Source organism: Gallinula chloropus (assembly GCF_964237585.1).
Source record: "Gallinula chloropus genome assembly, chromosome: 3".
NCBI lineage: Eukaryota > Metazoa > Chordata > Aves > Gruiformes > Rallidae > Gallinula > Gallinula chloropus.
The window spans coordinates 84,372,230-84,393,568 of NC_140087.1; the positions used below are offsets into that span (position 1 = coordinate 84,372,230).

Genomic DNA, 21,339 nt, shown 5'->3' on the forward strand with positions numbered 1-21,339 from the left:
CCACAAAGCTCATGCTCTGTTGTGAGGCCAGTCAGCCTCCCTCAACCACTTGTTCTCCCTGAAGGGAGGCCCCCAATGACAGCTTCCTCGTGTGCCAGGCTCCCGTCTCTGCAGGGGCCGGTTAAGGCAGAGCGGAGCAGATGCACATCCTCTGCGGGTTCCCCAATCTGTAGAAACAATGCACAAAAGCTTACGCAGTTCTGGTTGTGTTAACTGTCTTCCCAGGTGTCACCCAGACACAGCCAGGAACCAACAGTGACATTACTCCCGGAGCTCTTCTGCTGGTAGTAGCCAGAAGATGGTTACTAACTCTTTCCTAAGGGGAGGAAACTAAAAATGCAACAAAAAACGTAGACAATCAAACGCTGCTTCTGTAGGGTAGCAAAGTTGTTTTCTTCTAGGTAAAATTAAAAGCAAGCGCTGTGTAGTTAAGGGATGAATGGGTACAGGTACACAACTTAGACATCTGTCCTGTGTGTGTTGACAAATCTAACTTCCAAGTTCCTTTGTTATTCCTAACAATGTTGTTATAAGTTTAAACCTTCAAGGCCAGTACTGCACACGGAACGTTCTGGTTTTATCCATTTTGTTAATAAAGACTCTAACGTTGTTTAACTAATGCCTTTCCTACTTGCTGGTTACTTCCTGGTAGATTGCAAACATGTCTTTTTAAGAACATTCTGTTAAACTTGTAATAACCTGAAGACGGTATATATTTTCCTCACTGGATTACACAATATAAACTTACACAATTGAAACAATAAAAAAAGGAGTTTTATTTGTAATGAGACTTCACCAGTTTTTGCTCTACAAAACCTATGCCTACCAGTAGAAAAGTGAACTTCATCTACCTACTGTCTTCATCAAAATGTATGATGATGGGATCGTGGCCCGTTGATCTCACAAACTTCAGAAAGTCATCTGGGCTTAAGCCCATGGTTGCAGAATTTACCATTGGATGAAAATACACCTTCTCGTGGCCGCCCTCCAGAAAGCCAGCATCCAACACGAACTGCACATCTCCCTGGTCACAGAAGAGCGCCAGCGGTGTCGCGCAGCCCTGGCCCACTTTTAGCTTGTCCAGCATGGTGTTTTCATCTGCGAATCTTAGATTTCCGCTCCCGACGCCCAGTTTTTTGGCAAGATCATTTAAATTGATTTGCCTGTTGTGCAGAACAGTCACCAGCCACAGCCCTTTCTTCTTTTTGTCTTTAAGGAAAAGGTTTTTACTGTGCCCTCCTTTCATGTGTTGGACGTGGGGCATCATTTCTTCAACAGTGAACACCTGGAAAATACAAGAGTAGTGTGAGGCTCCACATCCTCTTCAGCCTTTAGCTGCGTACTGGCAGGTATGTTTTGTTAGATAGTTAGAAAACGCTGAATGTTACACCTGGCATAAAAACTGTACCCTTTCTGAAGTAATTTTAAAAGTAACACAGATAGACTGTGACATACTGCTCCTGCACACTGCCTGAATCATTCCTCTCTCGTGTAGAGCAAGAACATCGCACCTTCCAGCTTCAACACAGACTGACTGCTGTGTGCTTTCAGCTGGGAGCAAGGAAAAGGTTGGAAAGCAGCTGAGATGCTGGTGGCTTCATGGTGAAGAAGTGGATGAGCCGTAGCTCCTAAAACTGGAGGGGCAAAGGAAGATCTAGGGGACAAAAACATTGGGGGACAGCCCAAAACCCAACCTGCCAGATCCGTAGCTCTGTTCAGTGAGAAATGCAGGGTCTGATTTCCATCCCGACACTTGATCCCGTGAGAAGCCCGTGTGAGGCTAACCCAGGCCTCAGCCTCGCCTCTCCTCTCCGTACGCCGGAGACTATTTCCGCGCTTCTAAAACCAACCCAGAGCCCGCCACGGCGCAGCGCGGCGGGGCGCCGCCACAGCCGCCAGCTCGGCGGGGGCAGCGCCAAGGCCCGCGGGGAGACGCGGGCGGCCCCTACCTCGGGGTGCTCGGCGGTGACCGTGGCGATACCCAAGTGCCGCAGCCGCTGCGCCAGCGCCTCCCGCAGCTCCGGCGCCGCCGCCATAACCACCGGGCCGGGCAGGAAGAGCGCGTGGCACCGGCACCACCGCCCCTTCCGTCAGGCAGCGCCCTTCCGCCGCCTTGGATAGTATCTCGCCGCGCCGGCGGGAGTCGGGGTTACCCGCGGTGAGTGTCAGACCCTGGCTGGGCAGGGGCCCGTGTGTCGGCCGGGGTGAGCTCTTGGCCAGCCCCGCAGGAGGGCGCGGGGCTAAACCGGCCGCCGAACCAGGCCCCGGAGCCGCTTACAAGCACGAAGGGAGCTGTACACGGGATGTGCTCGCCGCAGGCTTTGAGGAGAAAGTCCCTGAGCTTCAGGCCCGGCCTAACGCTTCGCTGCATGACTCCCCTCCCACATCTCAATATATTTAATGTTTCTTAAAAGCAACCTCTTCCCTTGTCAGATAATGACATTAATACATTGCTTTGACATACACCAGGTTTCCACATCCAATGCAAACTGTACTTGGTTCAAATACTGGTCTCAAAAGAGGAATTTCTCCCAAATATGTACCGATTAAATTGTTTTGTATATGTGCTTACTGAAATGGCAGGTGCTAGCTTGTTGTCTATGTGCAGTTTTAACAAAAATGTTGCTGCTAAGTGAAGTTAGTAAGCTAGAAAAAATCAAGAAGTAAAGAATTTAGCTCATTATGCATACTGAAAATAAGAACTGCACAATCAGACGTGGGGGTTTTTTTAGAAGCAAGCAGTAATGATCAAGAATTGCAACTAAGGGACAAAGCCAAGCATTAGCAGCAATCTCCAGGCAGCATCCAACAGAAGATAACTCAAAAAGCAGATTTGCAGTAATCTCTGGTAACTGTTTTGCATGCTAAATTTCTCATTCAAGCGTGCAGAAAGCCACCTGTGTGAACTGCCCCAAGTTCCACTTTATGGGCAAAGCACATCAAACACAGCCCAAACGTGCAGAGGAAATCATATTTATTCCTCGTAACACTCAATCTGTAGCTGCCTGATGGAGATGGCTGTGGAAGCAGTGCTGTCCTAAATGGATGGACTCCAAGGCTAAAGGATGTCAAGATTATCTCTTAAGTTTTACCAACAGCATTAATGAGGGAACATTAAAGATTCTTCAAAAAACACAGAGCTTCCTCTTAGATTTTTCTTTTCCTAGTCATTTAAGTGATATTATTCCAGAGACGCCAAATTAGACATTAAAAAAAGAATCAAAAACCCTATGATGATGTCAGCAGTCACTATCACAAAGAACTTATCTACAGGAAGCAGATAAGCAGACACTTTATTCCAGCGCTGGGGAACGCAGAGAATAGTTCCACCAAATACGTGATCTGAGGGTATAGAATCACGATTATATATATGTAGTGTAGTATAGGAATTGATCTGAGGGTATAGAATCACGATTATATATGTAGTGTGTAGCATAATTATGGAGAGCAACTCTTGCTCAGCTAGATAATTCTGTGGAACGGCTTTTGAAGAAGGAGAGTCTTTTTGTTTTTCCTTTCCATAGCAAAGGGATTACTTCTGAAGGCCTTGTACTATCTCGAGGAAAAGATAAAAGAGCGAGAACTCTAAGATGGAATAATGTCCATCCCGTTACCTCCTTATTAAAGAAAACAGGTGGCTGATAAAGGACAGGAATTGTGTTCGTAGACCTCGTTACTGGAGGAAAACGGATAGTTAACAAGGCCATAAATTAGTTTAGACTGATAAGAACACTGCAAGCTTGCAAGATCAGCACATTCCAGGCAAGAGGTGAAAAGTACATCGTGAGGAGGCCTTCCTCCCAAGGACCACTGAAGACCCTTGCCCACAATTTTTGGAAGAAACTGCGCAATCGCAAAGGACTGATAAGCTAATTAGCATAAGAAGCGAGAGTAGGCGGGGTTAGGTAATGCATATGTATAGGCGTTAATTGAATATTCATTGTTTCATTGTATAAATATGGGACGGTTTTGTTACTCCAGGTGTGTACGTCCGTGGTGGAGCGATCCCCCGTGCAACTGCGTGCTATAAACATACCTACCTTATAACTTTCGAGTTATAGAGTCTATTTCCGTACGTCATACGTGTCTGTCAACAGACACAAAGCGCAACGTATTTATACACTGATCAAAATGCATAAAATGGTCACTTCTTAATTCAACCTTTGCAATGACTGGCTTTCAGTTGCCTCACCTTACTTATATTCTTATTCTGCAGAAACCATTGGTTAACTTTACTGGTTGCTTTGAATACAAAGAGGAGAGGGTAATGATCAGCATATTGATGTTATTTGCTGGAAGTCATTCTCCTATGCAGATGTCCCCCAGACATGTGTAGTCATGTTGAGCAGGGGTCCTCTGGCAGTTGTCAATAGTCTTCCTCACCGCGTACGCTGACAGAACCCCATCCTTGCACACACTTGTTTCATCTTTGGCTGATCTCCCAAACCACAACCAGTCTCCTCTGGTACCACTTGTTTCGACTCAAGGCCTATAACCAGTACCCATTGCTTTAACTGAGAGCCCGTAACGATCCCCGTAGCACGCGAGGCACACACCACCCTAGTTAGCTATTCCTAAGGGCCTCAACGTGCTTGATACTCTTAGAGCTGCTGTAACTTTATTTAAAATAATTATCGTATTCTGATCTAAACCCAAAATAACCCAGAATTCAAGCTATTTTATTAGGGTGACTGTAACAATGAGGGCAAGGCAACTTAGATAAATCACGGGCGTTTCCACGGGCACGGAGCCCTCGTTTCGTGAGGCTCTTTCCGCCCCTGGTGGGGGGAAGCTCCACCTCCACCCCCTCAAGGACCCGGCTGTTGCGGCGCGCGCCGCCGTCCGCCACTGCGCCGGCGCGGTGCCCTCCCGCCCTTTGGCGCCTGCGCAAAGAGCTGCTCGCCCGGCATCTGGCGCTGAAGGCAAAGTGGGGAGGGGAGAGGGGCTTTTGGTGGCGCGCGGAGGTCGTTGGGCTCCCTCAGCGAGTCTGACAGGGCGGGAGGGCCGGGCCGGTCTGTCAACCAACCAACCAACCAACCAGGCAGGCGTCTGCATACAGAGCTGTCCCAGGGCGGGGGGCGGAGGACGGTGAGGGAAGGGTAATGGGGACCTGTGGCTGCCGGGAGGGCTGCAGCTGGCAGGTCTCGGGAGCTTGGCTGCCTGGCAGCGTGCGGTCATTGCAGTGTAGTCCCGCTCGCGGCAGGGTGAGGCTGTGCCTGAGGCAGCCCTTTGCGATCGTGTTCCCCTACCCGGGGATGACCGCGGTTTGTTAGGTGAAAGGTCTCCGTAGCCTGATGGCTTCTCTGATACAGTGCTAGCCAGCGGCACGGGCTGGAGGGGTGCGCCTGTCCCGGCAGCTGGTGACCCACGGGCCCCGAGAGCCAGGAGTGGCTGCTTTGCAGTCAGCAGCTTCACGTAGACTTCTCCTCTGTGGGCTTGTTCTGTCTCGCCTTGACCTTACGTTAGTTTTTGGTGTGAGCAGCGTCTTGCGGCAGTTTCTGCGGGTTCCCCGGTTTTACCCTTAAAAGCTGTCCCTTTAAAGGTCGCTTTAGGGGGAAAAAAGAGTGGTTAGTTTGTCATTTGCTCATTTCCTGTAGATATCCAAATGCGGGAGACCTCTTAAAGGGACCGCAGTCATTCTGAGCGGGACTGGTAGCGTTTCATTCATTTGGAGTTGGCTGGAAGATGGTACAAAGCCACCTTTGAGGGAAGACATGGGAGGTGTATAGAATGGCATCACTGAGCAGAATAGAGAAGGCAACTCTGAACGAAAAGCTCAAATAGGAGACTTACACTGGCTAATTAGGAAATTGACTCAAACCAAGGTTAAGATGGTTAAAGCAAGATGTGAGATGATCTCACAGAGGTATCTTGGAAAGCTTAGTTGCTAAGCCAGGGTTTAGCCTCAAAGGACATTTCCATCTGTGTGACAACACTGTTCTTACAAGGCTCTAGTCTTGTGGTGGCACATGCTCATATAAGCAGCATTTTGCAACTGTGTTTTACTGGCTTAGATAAGTTGCACCTGGACAACTCTTATCAGTAACAAGGAGTGCAGATTTCCCTTTTTTTCCAGATAGCGTCAAAGAACCTGAAATAGGGATCTTGGTACTTTATATTAAAGATCTGTGGAGATAAATGAAAGACTTGTAACCTGTGGTAGATCTGTGTGCCTGCAGTGGGGTAGTGGAGAAAGGTGAACCACCAAAGGAAACTGAGAAACTGGAACAGTTACTAAATAGTTCAACTTTTTTTCAGCATTAAAAAAACCTGGTTTGAAACATAACATTTGTGTCTTGAGTTCCTGTCTGTATTATCATATGAAAGAGTATCTTTTAGCTTTGAGGCTGATTTCAGTGTGGCCTTTGTGTTTTCAGTGAGGAGATGAATCGAGGTCTGATACGAAAGTTTGAAGATCTGGTCCAGTTACGTGGTGCTTGCCGGCAGCTGCGTACTCTCTCCTACAGAAAAGTTTACAGAGCACAATGGAAGCCTGTGCAGTCGTCTGCACATCCCCTGTGGTCCATTCCTCAGTATCCGCAGCCCTGGCAAGAGGACAAGTTAATCAGTGTTGCCTTATCACAACACAGACATCTAGCTACAAAGGAGGTAATTCACAGAATCCAGTAATCTCTGGTTTTATTTGAAGTTTCAAAGTACAAGAGCTCAGATTGAGCGCTTTAATTACAAACACCCACCCAAAAAAAGCCTAAATAATGAATATAGAGAAGTTAGTTTAAATGTATAAGACAAAATGTGCTTAATATATGACTGTATTGTGAGACCCTCTCAAATGATGACTTAAAGTGCTTAGACTAGAATCTTTGTAGAGGCAGGAGGAAATTATTACAAATTATTACAAGTGAAAATTATTTCATGGCTTTTTTCTCCCTTGTTTTGAAAAATTAAAAATGAAAAAATATTATAGAATGGTACGCTGTACAGTTTCAGTATGATGTGTTAAGTCATTACTTTATTGTAATTAATTGGTGTTGTAGTAAAAATGATGTGTTTACATCGTATGGTTTGAGACCATTTTCTTGTTAATATTGTTTCTATTATTTCTCAGTTTATGCCAGCAATGTGTTCCTATATACGTGTCTAATTCCATGTAGGAGACAAAAAAGAAGAAAAAGAAAATACAACTGACAAAAGGTGAAGTGGAGATAAGGCAGAAGATGACAGTCGAGGAACTGGCACGAGCTATGGGTAAAGACATAGGTGAGAGCCTGCTTTGTTGTTTGAGAGAGATTTTTAGATCTCGTTTCATTCAGTTGTGACACTTTCATGAGTGGTAAAGGCAAAGATGTCTACAGTGGCATTAGTTAGTGGTTGCTAATCCCTTCTTTAGCAAGGTAGATTGTACCAGTTCCAAAGAAAATGTTGGTAGATACAATGGCAGACTAAAGAGGGGAAAAAAGCCGAGCCATCCAAATTACCAGACAAGATCCTTTTAATGTGAAGAAGCCATGATTGTCTTCTGTCTATAGCAGAGAGGCTTCAGACCCACATAGGCTGCTCTTTATGACTGTTACCTGAGTACTAAGTTATTCTGAAAGGGAAAAAAGTTGCAAGCTGGATAGTTGAAGACAGACCCCTGTGAGTAAAGAATTTGTGGCTTAAAGAGAGAAGGCACAAAAGAGCTTCAGCCTGTCATGCAACCCTTGGATACTCACCTGGGAGCAGGAATCTTAGGTTCAGGAGCAGTATGTATTTTATTAAAACAGCCATTTGATTAACTGGGAGTGGGCAGGACTTGTCTGGAAACACTCCCTTCTTTAGGTGACTGCCCTAAGCAGGCTTGTTCATTTAATCCCATGAACCATTCCTGCGTAATTCCAATTTCTTTTTATCCAGATGGGGACTTTTTCTGGTGAACTTCCCTCTTGGAAATGAGGAGAAGCAGAAAAGAAATACCTGTCATGTCTTGCTGTACGTTTCCTACATAAATTTGTGCTTCAGTTAGCATGTAACAACTTTTGACTACTGCAGTATGTTCTGTGCTTCTGCAACAGAAAGTGGCATGTGAACAGGTTTATCAAACTTCCTTCCTCAAATCACTTCTTTGCTGTTTGCCTTAGAAGGTATAGAGAATTTCAGATGTTTTCTTCTTAGAGGTTAATGGAACAGTAAACTATGAAAATCTGAGTGAAAAATGAGATTGTAGCATCTAACAAGGCAGTTGTTTTCACTAAATCTTTCTGAATCTGGTTCTTCTCTGCAAGTATGTAACATAATAGGAACTTTCAGATTATGTGCAGGAAAAATCCTTTGTGGAGCTACTAGCATGATCTCATCTACTAATGGAAAAGGCTTAAACTGGATGAAGTATGGGGGTTTTTTTTGTCCCACATGTTTTTGTGGATGTGACTGATAAGCACCTTTATCTCTTCTTCAGATCATATTTATGAAGCACTGCTATACACAGACATTGACTGTGATTCACTGGAACCAGATTCTATCTTAAGTGAAGACCTTATCAAGCTTATCGTTAAGAAATCTGGAATGAAGTATAAATCAGCAAAATTGAAAGAGGAAAAAGAAAGAGAAAATAAAGATGCTGTGAAAAGGCAAGTTGCAAACTGTTCCTTTCAGTTCTTTATCCTATTTGTTTCCACAAGTGTGTTTCATATACTGTATTTTCTTTGTTCTGATGGTATGCTGAGAATACCTGATACAGTCACAACCTGATATCTAAAAGGTAAAGTTTACTATTTTGATTTCTTTGGCCAAAACCCTGAGAACTCTGATTTGATTTGGTTTCAGTAAACTTTCTCTGCCATTTTCTGAAGAAAAGACAAATATTGATATATTGAATTGCTGTATTAATTGATGCAGCAGTAAGACTGAGCGCTAAGAGGGCTGTGTGGTGTAGGTAGGATTTGTGAACATGAGAATCCTCACTTCTTCATCACTGGTAAACGGCTCTCTGTTAGCCATAGTGGGCGTGAGTGTCAGTCAGTGAACTTTTGTGCTATTTACAAAACGTGTTTCTCATTGTAGGCCTCCTGCAGACCCAGCACTACTAACCCCACGGCCCCCGGTTGTTACCATCTTGGGCCACGTTGATCATGGGAAAACAACCTTACTCGACAGCCTACGAAAAACTCAGGTGGCATCAATGGAAGCAGGAGGCATTACACAACACATTGGTGCTTTTCTTGGTATGATTCAAGTGTATGTGCACGTGTATGAAAGGGTTTACACTCTAATATGACGGGCTGACTTGCTGCCTACAGTTCTCTCTCTGCCTAAACCATTTCATTATTATTTAAAAAGTTCTCAAACGAATGATTCTTGATGTACAGTAGGTCACATAAAGCTATGTGAAAGGTTGATTTTAAAATGTACCATGTATGTTTGTCCGCAGTGCATATGCCTTCTGGGGAAAAGATAACTTTTCTTGATACTCCTGGACATGCAGCTTTTTCAGCCATGCGAGCAAGAGGTACTCATGTTACTGACATCGTCATACTGGTTGTAGCAGCAGAAGATGGCGTGATGGAACAAACTATAGAATCCATTCAACATGCTAAAAATGCAGGAGGTATGGTGTTTTACCTGTTAATATTGCAGTTTTAAGTAAGTGGCAATCCCAGTACACAAAGTCAATGCACAAATAACAAGAGCTTTGCAAATAGAAACTCCTTGAGTTGGAATCCAGAGAACTTGGGAAGTAACTGTCATAGTCCTGTTTCTTCTTCCCTGGGAAGGTGTTTGAAAATATACTGAATGTTACCCAGAGGAGGCCCCATCCCTGAAGACATTCAAGATCAGGCTTGATGAAGCCCCTGAGCAACCTGATCTAGTGAAAGGCATCCCCACTCAGTGCAGCGGGTTGGACTATATGGCCTTTAAAGATCCCTGCCAACCTAACACATTCTATGATTCTGTGGTTGCAGTAATGCATAAAGATATTAAAATATTTTTGCAGGACTTGCAGGTTTGTGAGAAAAGCATTCACAGAGTACATGGAAGGCACTGTTGGGTTTTCTTTCCCTTCCCTACTTAGAATAACTCCTCCAGCTTACTCATGGCAGCTCAGATCTCCATGGCTCCTCAGGGAACAGATACCAAATAAGATAATTTGTGTTTCTAAGTGGCTCTAACTTGCTATAGCCTTTTATTGCTAGTAACAGCAAGTTTTGTTTAGGTTGGTAATGGTTTGTTTTTTCTCCTTTTAGTTCCTCTTATCCTTGCCATTAATAAATGTGACAAACCTGAAGCCGATCCTGAAAGGGTAAAGAAGGAATTGCTGGCTCACGATGTGGTCTGTGAAGAGTTTGGAGGTGATGTTCAAGCTGTAAATATTTCTGCACTCAAGGTAAAGCTTTGGTGGAAAAAATTACGGTGTTTATGGGTATCTAATACGTGCATGTAGCTGCATTTTTATTTGTCAGCTGCAAAATAAAATGCTTATCTTCTGGTATTTGACACCTTACCATGAGCTAAGTGCTGCTAGCTCTCACCAGAATTATTTGAAACATATTCCTACTGTATTTTGAGACTCGGACCTTCAGTGAGCAATAATACCTTGTTTCCTCTGCAAATCTAGTAGATGTTGTTCAGGCTAATCCTAACTGCAGTTTCCTTGTATATATGCTGTGAACAGAGAAGTGAGGAAACTGTTCATCCTAGTGTCTCCTGCATTCTGGACTGGCTGTGCTTGCTTCTAATGCTTCATTACTTTTGTTACCATCTTGCCTCAAAGGCACATGGATATGTATTGCTTTGTTACTGTATTGCATTGTTACAAGTACCAAATTAAATGGGGGGGATTTGGCCCTAAAAGGTCAACTTTTCATCTTACTTTAATTGGGCGCTTCCTTTATTGTGTGTGTGTGTATATATATATATATGTATATATTTGTGTATGGTTTTATACAGGGTGAAAATCTGATGGTTCTAGCAGAAGCCACTGTTGCTTTAGCAGAGATGTTAGAACTGAAGGCGGATTCCACAGGTCTTGTGGAGGGGACTGTAATCGAGTCTCGCAAAGACAAAGGGAAAGGGTGAGTCACCTGCCGCCTTCACAGCTTTAATGAAGCAGTTTGTAACAAAGCAGAGATACTGTTCAGGTGCTTTTTACCTCCATATTTATGTTTAACATAGAACTTTTCATTACTGTCTTTAAATAAAACCATAACAGTTTCTTTTCAGTGTTTGTAACTAAAGCATTGAAATGTTATTCTACAGTATGAGTGCCAGAAAAATAAGATATAAACTGAGGAGGTGAAATTCATCATATCACTGGAATAGAATCCTGTAAGCACAGGAAATATTTTAAAATGCTAGCACAGATGTATTTTTTAAAATTACCTTAAAAAGTAGGAATGATTAAGTTAATATAAGTCACAATATAATATATATTCTAGAATATACTAATTCTAGAATTATGTGTAATAGGACATTTTACTCTCTGAAATATTTTATTCCTTTTGCGGGTTATCTATAAACAAGACATATTCTGCCCTGTTTAAAAATGAACTGAATTCTAGAAAGTTATTGGAGTTTGGAGATACATTTTTGTTGGGCACTCACTTAATGTGTAATACCATTCTGCTGATTTCCCAAATGCCAAACTTTGTACTCATGTGCAGAAATGGAAAGAGGGCAGTACAGGCTTTGGGTTTTTTGCAAGTCACTTTAAAATGTTATTGTCACTCTAATAAAACATGTCACAGGAGTACTCTACCTATGATCGATCACTGATATGTGCAGTGTTATGTTTGCTTATCTGTGCTAACCATAAAAATGGGGAGAAGAGTAATTTAAATTTCAATTTTGTCTGTTATTTTCCTCCTCTGCTCTTCACTAGTCCAGTTACCACAGCCATCATCCAAAGAGGAACTCTGAGAAAAGGCTGTGTTCTAGTTGCAGGGAAGACATGGGCAAAAGTACGTTTCATGTTTGATGAGAACGGCAAAAGTGTAGATGCAGCCTCTCCAGGCATCCCAGTGGAAATTATGGGCTGGAAGGAAGTCCCTTCAGCAGGAGATGAAATCCTTGAAGTAGAATCTGAGGTAAAGAAAGAACTGCTTAATGGAAAACTCATAACATGGTAAGGTGGGTGGGAAGGAGTTGACTGAAAAATAAGTGATAGCTTTCATTCTGAACAACCCGGATAACCAGGTGGAAGAAGAATGCTGAGTGTGGTTATTAAGAGACCTGAGTTAGGTGTTCTGTAAGAGGAATGAAGATTTGCATGCTGCCACTTTCTTTTCCGCTGCCCCTGCCTTTCCCCTGCCAGGCTGTCCCCTCATCCTCTTCAAGCATCCAGATTAACCTGCTTTACAATCACATGAAGAAAGCGGGTTGCCTCTGGAATTAAAGATGAGTCCCCTTTGGTTCATGCCTCTGCTTCTCATGGTGATTCACTGAGCAAAAGCGTGAACTGTCTTCCTCCATGCTTTGTTTGCAATGACTGCAGTCCTGAATGGCTTCTGCTGGGGGAATCTGGGATATGTTCTAACGTATTCCCTCTCTAGAGGCACAATAGGCTTTGCTCTTCTATATGAACCCACTATTGCCTTACCTGGAGAACAATACAGTACTTAATGGTATCAGTGTTTTAATTTTAGAATGAGAGAACCGGTTTCTGACAAAAGAGTATGTATAAAATATAGGTGTTTTGAGAGCTGGGCAAATACCACATGGCAGAATAGTCAATAATTTGTGCTCTTCTGCAATGTAGAGATACCAGAAAAAAGTAGCCCTTGAGTCATGTTGTTGTAGCCCAGGGAGGAAGCTGCAGTGCTTATTTGCTGCCATCCTTGCAGCAAAATCTGGTGTTAAATATGATAGAAAATGAGTGAGCCTGTAGAGAAGATGCAAAAGGGTGAAAGTGCATAGATGTGGAGTTCTCCGATGCAATGCTTTGAAAGGTCCTGTTTCTGTGTCTTCCTACCCAGCAAAGGGCACATGAAGTTGTGGCTTGGAGAACCTACGTTGAACAGCAAGAGAGGATGAAAAGGGATTTGGAAGTTATTGAAGCAAAGCAGAAGGAGCACAGGATGGAGTATGAGAAGAAGCAACAGAAGCTAGCCCATCTGACCTGGAGACAGAAGAAGGCGGCGCTGTACAAGGCCAATAAGCATCTAATGTTTTCAAAGCCTAAAGAGAGAACCGAGTCTGATGAAAACGTGCTGTCACTAATTGTTAAAGGTGCTGTCCTGTTCTGGTCCTTGATTTTTGTGCCTCTCAAATGCTCAGTCTGGAGCACAGCCATAAACTGTGAACAAAATTTCTGTTACCAGAAGTTGGGCCAGTTTGAAACTGAAGAGATGATTGAACTTTGCTCAGGAAGGTGAGGGGTACCAAAAAACATTAATGGGTCAGAAGCAGGGTCAGAGCAACACCAAAATTTATTAGCACCACCCCCTTACCCAGGAACTCCTGAGTAAAACCCACACAAGTGCTTATATGTATGTAAATTTAATTTTCTCTCTATATATATAAAAATAAAAAAATCCACAAGCTATATGAGCAGCAGTACTGCATCAGCAAACTGGAGGACAGGAATAATTATGTATCAGTTAAAGTAGAACAGGAAGAACTTGGTTTGACCTCACACTTAGTGATACACAAGCAGTGATGGTATTAGCTGAAAAACTATGCGAACTTCACTGAAAATGGAAGCAGATGTGGAGCTTCTGGTCCTACTGTATTTAATCAGCTCATTTTTAGTTAGATGTGGTCAAATATGCTACTGAAAATATAGTAAGGAATGATAGGTATCAAAAGACTTTATGTTGCAGTGTGGAGTTGTCATTCTTCTCAGTTCTTAGTGTTTCTTTGTATGCCCTTTGTACACACAGGTGATGTGGATGGATCTGTTGAAGCGATTCTAAATATTCTGGACAGCTACGATGCTGACAGCGAATGTAAACTGGATATCATTCATTTTGGGATGGGAGATATCAGTGAAACGGATATCAGTCTTGCAGAAGCATTTAATGGTGAGTGTGTGGTTAAAAATCAATGTACAATTAGTACAAATTCTTTGTTGAAATGGATAGATCTCATTCTGGTTTTATTTTCTCAATAATCATTAGCAGCTTACATAAGGTAAGCTTATATTTCTCTTGAAAATGCTTCCTTTAACATCAAACATTAGTGTAGGCAGGGAAGGATAGAAATCTCATGGAAATAGGTGAACTGTGGCCAGCTGTTACCAGTAGTTGAATTGCTAAGGTTAAACTGACACTTCACTTGGGTTGCTTTATGGGGCTCCAAGAGGGCAAAGCTAGAAAAGTAGGTTACAAAAGAATTTCCTTTTGTTCCGAGAGGTAAGTGGAAAGACTCTGTCAGTTGTTTCTGTTCATACCTGGCAGTTCTCACCTGCGGTAGGTGTGGAGTTGTTGGACCTGACACAGGCCATGGTTGGATGAGAATGGTTTGAGTTTGCTTCCAGCTTAATTTGGACAGTCAAATGAATCAGTTTTCTAGCCCAACAGTGTGTGTGGCGGGGGGGGTCCTTGTCCTTCGTGGGAGCTCTGGGGAGCTGTGTGTAAGTGCTGGTTTCTGCTTGGACACCTCCAGTTCTGTCACTGGGGAAGTTTCTGTGAGCACTTTTTTGAGCAGCCATTTGTTTTGATACAAGGTTGGTAGCAGTCAGTGTGCAAGAGTAGAAGTAAATGGTCCCTCCTTAAAAGGGAAACAGCAGGAAAATGTTGTTTCTTGTATTGCTGACTGCTGATTCTACCCCCTGCCACAAGTTCAGCATTACAGAATACACACAGCAGAGGCTTTCACTGGTTAGAGAGCGATCTCTTGTAGTCATCGGTTGCTCATTGTTTCTTGTTTATCAGGTGTTATATTTGGATTCAGTGTGAAAGCCAGTGAAAGTATTAAACAGATGGCTGCTAAAAAGGGAATAAAAATTAAACTTCACAATATCATCTACAAACTTATTGAGGACTTGAAAGAGGAGCTGAATAGCAAGCTACCCCCATCTGTGGTGGAGAAGACAATAGGTGAGTTTTCAGTGACTCTTAATATCTGTGTTTTGCAATGTGGCTGTAAGTTTATTCTCCAATAAAGTGTTCCTATTATATGAAATATCTGACATTCCTCTGTAGCTGCTCCCCTCTTATTTTAAAGCCTGTAAGTGGAAGAGTATAGCTTGCTTTTACTTAGTGCCAGTTTTGTTACTCTTGTGTACTTGACACAAACTTCTCTCTTTCCTTTTAGGGGAAGCTTCTGTTCTCAACATCTTCTCTGTAACAGTAGGAAAAAACAAAGTTCCAGTAGCTGGATGCAGAGTACAGAAGGGGCTGCTAGACAAAAAAATGAAGTTCAAGTTAATCCGTAACAGGGATGTTCTTTGGAAAGGTAAGCGTAATTGCAACAGAATGGGTATTTGCATTCAGTACAACACACTGCTAGTTCCCTGAGTGAGTGCAAAATGTACGTATCTGTCGTGGTTTTACCCCGGCTGAGAGATGAGATCCATGCAGCTGCCTGCTCTTTAAAGGAAAAGAGCAGGGGGAGAAGGGGGGGGAGGGGTGAGGGAAGGGAAAAGGAAGGGGCAAATAACCCCAAAACCAAGAAACGAAAAGCCCGTGGGTTGGGATAAGGATAGTTTACTAAAATAGCAGAAAGGTAAAATATAACAAAGCTAACAGGACTGTAGAGCAAAAAATTTATGAAACTATTAATACACAATGCAGTTTCTCACCAAACCACACAACTCAGGCCCTGCCACCCAGAGCCGTCCCAGAACCCAACCATCCCTCAAAAACTGCATGTAATGGAGCCACCCTGCTCCTCCTCCCATCAGCCCCCCTTTATATGGAGCATGACATAATTGGCATGGAATACTCTCTTTGGCCAGTTTGGGTCATCTGTCCTGCCTTTGTCCCCTCCTTTCTTACTAATAGAGAAATATGGAGAACTGAAAAAGTCCTTGACTGTCTGAAAGCAACTAAAAACATCAGGGTGTTATCAGCACTGCTTTCATTTTAGCTCTCAAACACAGCATTCCATCCACTGCTACAAAAGAAGTTAACTCCATCCTGACCGAAACCAGGACAACATCTGATCCTGGGGCAGTTCCAGATGCTGCTTAGGATGGAGTTGCTCCAGTTACAGAAAAGCTGCAAAAGGTGCCTGTACTGTTACCCAGCACTTCTTCTAGCCACTCACTCTGTTAGGAAAGCAGCAGCATCAGGGGACTTTCCTGCTGCAAAGGACCTTCATTCATTAGCTGCATGTGCTCACAACCCCGATGTTTTCCTGCTTTCATTTGGGTAGCAACAAGGTGAAGCATTAATTCTCTAAGAAGGGCAAACCAAAACACTTCAATACTCTGATGCTCGCTGGGCCTCTTTCTTTTATACACTTTTCTCTTTGTAGGATCTTTATCATCACTGAAGCATCATAAAGATGATGTCCAGGTAATAAAAACGGGTATGGACTGTGGATTGAGTTTGGATGAATACATAGAATTCAATATTGGAGATGAAATTGTCTGTTACGAAGAAAAAGAAGTTCAACAGACAACTTCCTGGGACCCAGGATTTTAAAATACATTTGAATACCTTAACACTAAAGGACATGTATTACTGCTGGCTGGCCTTCAAGTCTTTACATTAAATGAACCTGCAGAAGGTGCTTATGAGCTTCTTTATATTTGATGTTTACATAATAATGTCCTGCTTTTACATCTCATCAAGCAATCAGCTGGGATAAGCTACAACTGCAAGCACTTCAGTGCAGTAAAACCATCTTTTAGAAGTATTTCTGATGCCTCGCTCGTGGTTCCAAAATCACTGAGCCATCTTTTCTCCCATCAGTGCTGCTATACAATGTTGCAGTGCTGGAGCCTGCATTTTGTTAACAGGACTGTTACCCTTTCTCTGGCATTGACTCACTTGTAGTTGTGACTTTGGACCTCTTGCTCTCCTGTGTTTCCAGGTTAGATCTACTGTACTACCTGGAAGAATACTTTCAAGGTTAGCTAGTGGGTTTTTTCTCTATCATTGTTACCCAGTATCTCCTTCAAAGGTGACTTTTAAGGCTTTAGCCTCTCTTTCAAAGAGGTTGCCACTTGAATTCTAGATTCCAAGTATTAGATCTTAGCTGGCAGGCAGCAGCCGAAGTTTCACAGATTGTTCTCATGTATGAAAGGAACTAGGGTGCCCAAAGAAGCAGAAATAAATCCTTAAACAGTACAGAACTTCAGATTTTTATTGTCTAGTACATTTACTTGTCTTCTGGTTTATTGAAGCAGTATGTCAGACAGCACTTGCCACAGTAGTGTCTGTCAAAATGACTGGCCATGAAGACTCCTGCTCCACACTCCTCAGAGGGGCACTCCCGGCGCAGACGACTGATCTTGCCATTCTCATCCACCTGGGAAAGGCAAAGAGGCAACATCTCATGTATACTCTCCAGCTTTTAGCACCAGTGAGAAGTCTGAGTATTACTCTTTAGCAAAATATTTTCCTGAGAGCTGCTACCTCAGATTTCTTGAGGCAAAGTTCCCAGTTACACCAGTCAGTTTCTTTTCTGTTTACAGATGGGGTGTTTGGAAAGAGAAGGATTGCAAATATACCCGGCTATGTGCTGGCTCCTTACAGGCTTTGTATTCTGTAACCAGTCTCTTCCTGATGAAAGCTACACTTTTTATAAAGTCTCCCCTTGTTTCTCCTTTGTTTCACGTACCTTGTAGTATTTCAGCACTGCAAGCTTAACCTTCTTTCTCTTATGCTTGTTCTTCTTGGGAGTAGTGTAAGACTTCTTCTTCCTTTTCTTGGCACCACCACGAAGTCTCAGCACAAGGTGAAGAGTTGATTCCTATTTGTAAAACAGAGACTCAAAATGCTTTCTCAAAACAAGGCAGCACTTAAGGTAACAGATTTCAAGCTAGGAAAGCTCTAAAAGAGGATTCTGTTCTTATGTCTGCTAATTAACAGGCTTTAGCAAGACATGGCCCAAAAATGTTTAATTACTGTACAATTTTCTGCAATTTTAACTCATGGCACAAGGGCTCACAGAAGGGGATGAGCTTAAACCCTGAAACAGTAGTGGGCTGCACCCCAGACCCTTCTAGTCCTATTCCACAGGCCAATGGGCCTCCCACCCTGAAATGAATTAATGAATCCATTTGAAACAGTGCTTAGGCTCAGAACAGAGGTCAGTCAGCACCGATAGTGCCATCCTTTCCTACTCACTTTTTGAATGTTGTAGTCAGACAGTGTACGTCCATCTTCTAGCTGCTTACCAGCAAAAATCAATCGCTGCTGATCAGGAGGAATGCCTAACGGTGATATAAATCAAGATTAAATGAGCAACATGAACTACACCATTCAATAACAAAGAAATAGCTTGTTGCAGATATTCTCCCTTATCTTGCAGAGCTGGAGCTAAGAAATGCATTTTGAACTCACCTTCCTTATCCTGGATCTTAGCTTTCACATTTTCTATAGTATCAGAAGGCTCAACCTATTATGGAAAAAAAAAACAACCCGAGTCAAAAGGTTCTTTGCCTTTTAATTTGCACAAGAACCACGAGGAGCTTCAGACATTTCAGGCCCTCACAGAGCAGCCACGTCCAGGCTGGTAGGCCCGGCAAGCCGGGCACACAAACGCCCCCGGGCAGTGCCTGGGCCCGCGTTTCTCCGTGCAACTGAAGGCACAGCCAGGCCGCCTCAGGAAGCCGGGATGCGGCGAGGCACTGCCGGCCTCTGCTTCCTTCAGGCCGCGGCGACTCACCTCGAGGGTGATGGTTTTCCCCGTGAGGGTCTTCACGAAGATCTGCATGGTGAAACCGGTATCTGCGGGGGGGGAAGAAGGCGGTGAGGGGTGGTGATAGAGGGGGCCCGCGGCCACGTTAGGAACCGCGGAGCCGGAGCGAGAACTCACCCGCGACCTCCTCGCGGAATGGCGGCTTCCCGAAAGAGCGGCGCGCCGGCCTGCACGGGGTTTCCAACCGCGCCGAAGGGGCGGGCGGAGAGGCGGGACTACGGCTCCCAGCAAGCCCCACTGCCTCAAGCAGCGGCGGGGCCTGCTGGGAGCCGTAGTCCCGCCTGAGTAGCTCCATGGGAGTCGTAGTCAGAGCGGGCGGGGCGGGAAGGGGAAACTGCAGCTCCCACAGTGCACCGCGGCTCGCTTCGCGCCACGCCCGCCGTCATGAGGGAAGGGTTTCATCAGGCGATGAGGCAGCCATGGCCGATATGGGTGGGGTTCTAGCCCTGCCTCTCTGCAGCTCTGCGCTTCAATATGAAGGCCCCGATCCTGTGTTGGGGAGGCTGTTGAAAAGCATCCTGCAGTCACCCTGCTACCTGCGGCTTTCCAGAGATCAATGCCGAGTTTAACTGGGCAAATATTTTTAGAGCTAGAAAAGCCACAGGTATGTCAGGAGTAGAGAGGTGTTCCTATGCTTATTAATCGAATGTGGGAAGGATTTAAGCTGAATAAAGGTATGCTTGAATTCATGGGTACCAGCCGATGCTATTTTAACAAATTTCAACTATTCTAGGTTTTGATCTGAGGCAGCTGTTGAAAAAAAAAGGAGGAAAGGGCATTAGGCTAAGTCACCATGCCAAACCATTGCACTGAAACAGTCTGGTTTTTCTGCCTTTTTTGAGAAGGACTAGAGATTCCCAGAGAGCATCTGAGTCAGTATCGACAGAAACTTAAGTGGGTTGTGCCAGGCAAGGACTGTCTGAGGAGTGTTAAATTATGTACAGAATCCATTTGACAAGGTAACAAATGCTGTTCAGGTAAAGGAGGAATGAACAATAATAATAAATAAAAAGTGTTTCGTTGCTTTGGGGAAAAGGGGCATGAGCAGACCAATTTTGACCTGCTGGTGTTACAGAAATCAAGGACTGGTGTATTTTCAGCCACTTTTTAATGCTCTTGTGCACACTGCTGTCAAATAGGCATCATTATGATTTATTCATACTACCGGAAGTTACAGTAGGGTTCGTACTTAACCACTCTTCTTAACTTTTAAAATGATAAAACATTAGAAAGCTGTCCTAAACCAGGAGAAAGTCTATGTAATTAAAAAGACCTGTGACATATCTCCTGCATGTCCCGTATTAGCATTAACAGCTCTACAGTGTTGATGAAAGGTTTTTACTGAAATTCTTGAAGGCCGCCTGCCTGGCTGCCTGATTGTGTCTGCCTTTTTCAGACACTGACTGAGATGGAAGATGCCAAGAATAAAGAAAGATTCTTAGTTTTCCAGAAGAATAGGAATACAGGGTACTGGGTCTATCACAAGTTTTGGACATCAAAATACACAGCCCCTTCTCCTGTGTTTTTCCAACACCTGTAAGTGCTAAGGGCATTTGGTGTTTGTCTAGAAAAAATATCTTGCTTGTTACATGGCAATAGTTGCTGCAACTGTCCAAATAACTGCTGATTGTCTTAGTTCGAATAACGTGTGATTACTGAACCTGAGGTAGGTTTAGAAGGTGTCTTTCACAATGTAAAAATTTTTTCCATTTTCATCATCTTGAGCAATACTTTTGGGGCTGCTTTTTATTATATTGGAGTAGTGCTATGAAGTTTGCTCTAAGGAGTATTATTTTGTCTATTCATTTTATTTTAAATTGCATCAGAAAGTTCTGGAAAGTTTTCTATCAAGTCTCTCCATATAAATATTGTCTCTTTAACTATCCACAGATGTACCTAGAATTTTGTTAGGTCCAACTGCTATTCCTGCCTGGGCAAAATCAGGCAAGATTGTCACGCTGCAGGATCTCCTGTCTCAGATCATGAAGGAAAAAAAAAAAAAAGAAAGGGTGAAAGAGGTCATTAAAAATGAAATGTCAGAACAATCAAGAATGAGAGTACACAATTAGCAGTAGGAGACTAAGAATTTGGTCTTTTAAGATGATATATTTGATTCCTGTCTGGTAACTTTTGATGGCACTGGCAGGAAAACTGTCTAACTGATATGGTAAAAGTTATTTCCTAAATAATCTTCTGCATAAGGATGTTGTTTCAGTTCTTCAAAAATAAATGAAAACATTCTCAGTTTATAATATGTATATAAATCTATCAGGTGGTAAAGTTCATGGTTGGTTGTTTTGTTGTTTGATTTTGTTGTTATTATTTTCTAAATGCTTTAACGCTTTCAACTCTGATTTGCTTGCTGAGATAGTACTGTGGTTAGCCTACACTGGCATGTTTTATAGTTCAAGTCTTGAGTCCCTAGTGAAATGGAAGATTGACTTGAATATTTTGGAAGGTAAAAGGTATTGCATTCTGCAGTAGCAGTTCACAGTGTCACAGTTAATATGTCATGTTGCTTGCAGTCCTTCCAGGGCATGTTCTTTTTGTGACTCTCTTGGTGTTTGTAAAAAGTGTAAAAATGTTACA

At 43.3% G+C, this 21,339-nt stretch overlaps 3 protein-coding genes across 3 annotated transcripts; 1 reads left to right on the top strand and 2 right to left on the bottom strand.

Annotated features, from left to right (window-relative positions):
* Positions 1-775: 775 nt before the first annotated feature.
* Positions 776-2,040, bottom strand: LOC311190335 (prolyl-tRNA synthetase associated domain-containing protein 1-like). The gene is made up of 2 exons (XM_084262227.1): positions 1,950-2,040; positions 776-1,285 (listed from the first exon to the last, which is right to left on the bottom strand). Exons 1-2 carry the CDS (start codon positions 2,034-2,036, stop codon positions 848-850), a joined length of 525 nt encoding a protein of 174 aa, XP_084118353.1. The 5' UTR covers positions 2,037-2,040; the 3' UTR covers positions 776-847.
* A 4,344-nt stretch (positions 2,041-6,384) lies between these two features.
* On the top strand, positions 6,385-16,571 carry MTIF2 (mitochondrial translational initiation factor 2; the record flags this gene model as incomplete). The annotated part of the gene is made up of 13 exons (XM_084261345.1): positions 6,385-6,609; positions 7,116-7,221; positions 8,399-8,570; positions 9,004-9,164; positions 9,371-9,547; positions 10,185-10,324; positions 10,888-11,012; positions 11,819-12,023; positions 12,912-13,164; positions 13,818-13,958; positions 14,811-14,975; positions 15,193-15,333; positions 16,357-16,571. 13 exons carry the CDS (start codon positions 6,385-6,387, stop codon positions 16,524-16,526), a joined length of 2,181 nt encoding a protein of 726 aa, XP_084117471.1. The 3' UTR covers positions 16,527-16,571.
* A 593-nt stretch (positions 16,572-17,164) lies between these two features.
* RPS27A (ribosomal protein S27a) lies at positions 17,165-18,917 on the bottom strand. The gene is made up of 6 exons (XM_084261384.1): positions 18,868-18,917; positions 18,718-18,779; positions 18,393-18,447; positions 18,177-18,262; positions 17,668-17,799; positions 17,165-17,355 (listed from the first exon to the last, which is right to left on the bottom strand). The coding sequence occupies exons 2-6, from the start codon at positions 18,763-18,765 to the stop codon at positions 17,206-17,208; spliced, it is 471 nt and encodes a 156-aa protein (XP_084117510.1). The 5' UTR covers positions 18,766-18,779; positions 18,868-18,917; the 3' UTR covers positions 17,165-17,205.
* Positions 18,918-21,339: the final 2,422 nt, after the last annotated feature.

Excerpts from the sequence above, each read along its gene's own strand:
- LOC311190335 (XM_084262227.1), bottom strand. The coding sequence starts at position 2,036 with ATGGCGGCGGCGCCGGAGCTGCGGGAGGCGCTGGCGCAGCGGCTGCGG. Across the intron at positions 1,286-1,949 it reads TCACCGCCGAGCACCCCGAG|GTGTTCACTGTTGAAGAAAT; the intron begins GTAGGGGCCGCC and ends TGTATTTTCCAG.
- RPS27A (XM_084261384.1), bottom strand. The coding sequence starts at position 18,765 with ATGCAGATCTTCGTGAAGACCCTCACGGGGAAAACCATCACCCTCGAG. Across the intron at positions 18,263-18,392 it reads TAAGATCCAGGATAAGGAAG|GCATTCCTCCTGATCAGCAG; the intron begins GTGAGTTCAAAA and ends TATCACCGTTAG. Across the intron at positions 17,800-18,176 it reads CTGACTACAACATTCAAAAA|GAATCAACTCTTCACCTTGT; the intron begins GTGAGTAGGAAA and ends TTTTACAAATAG.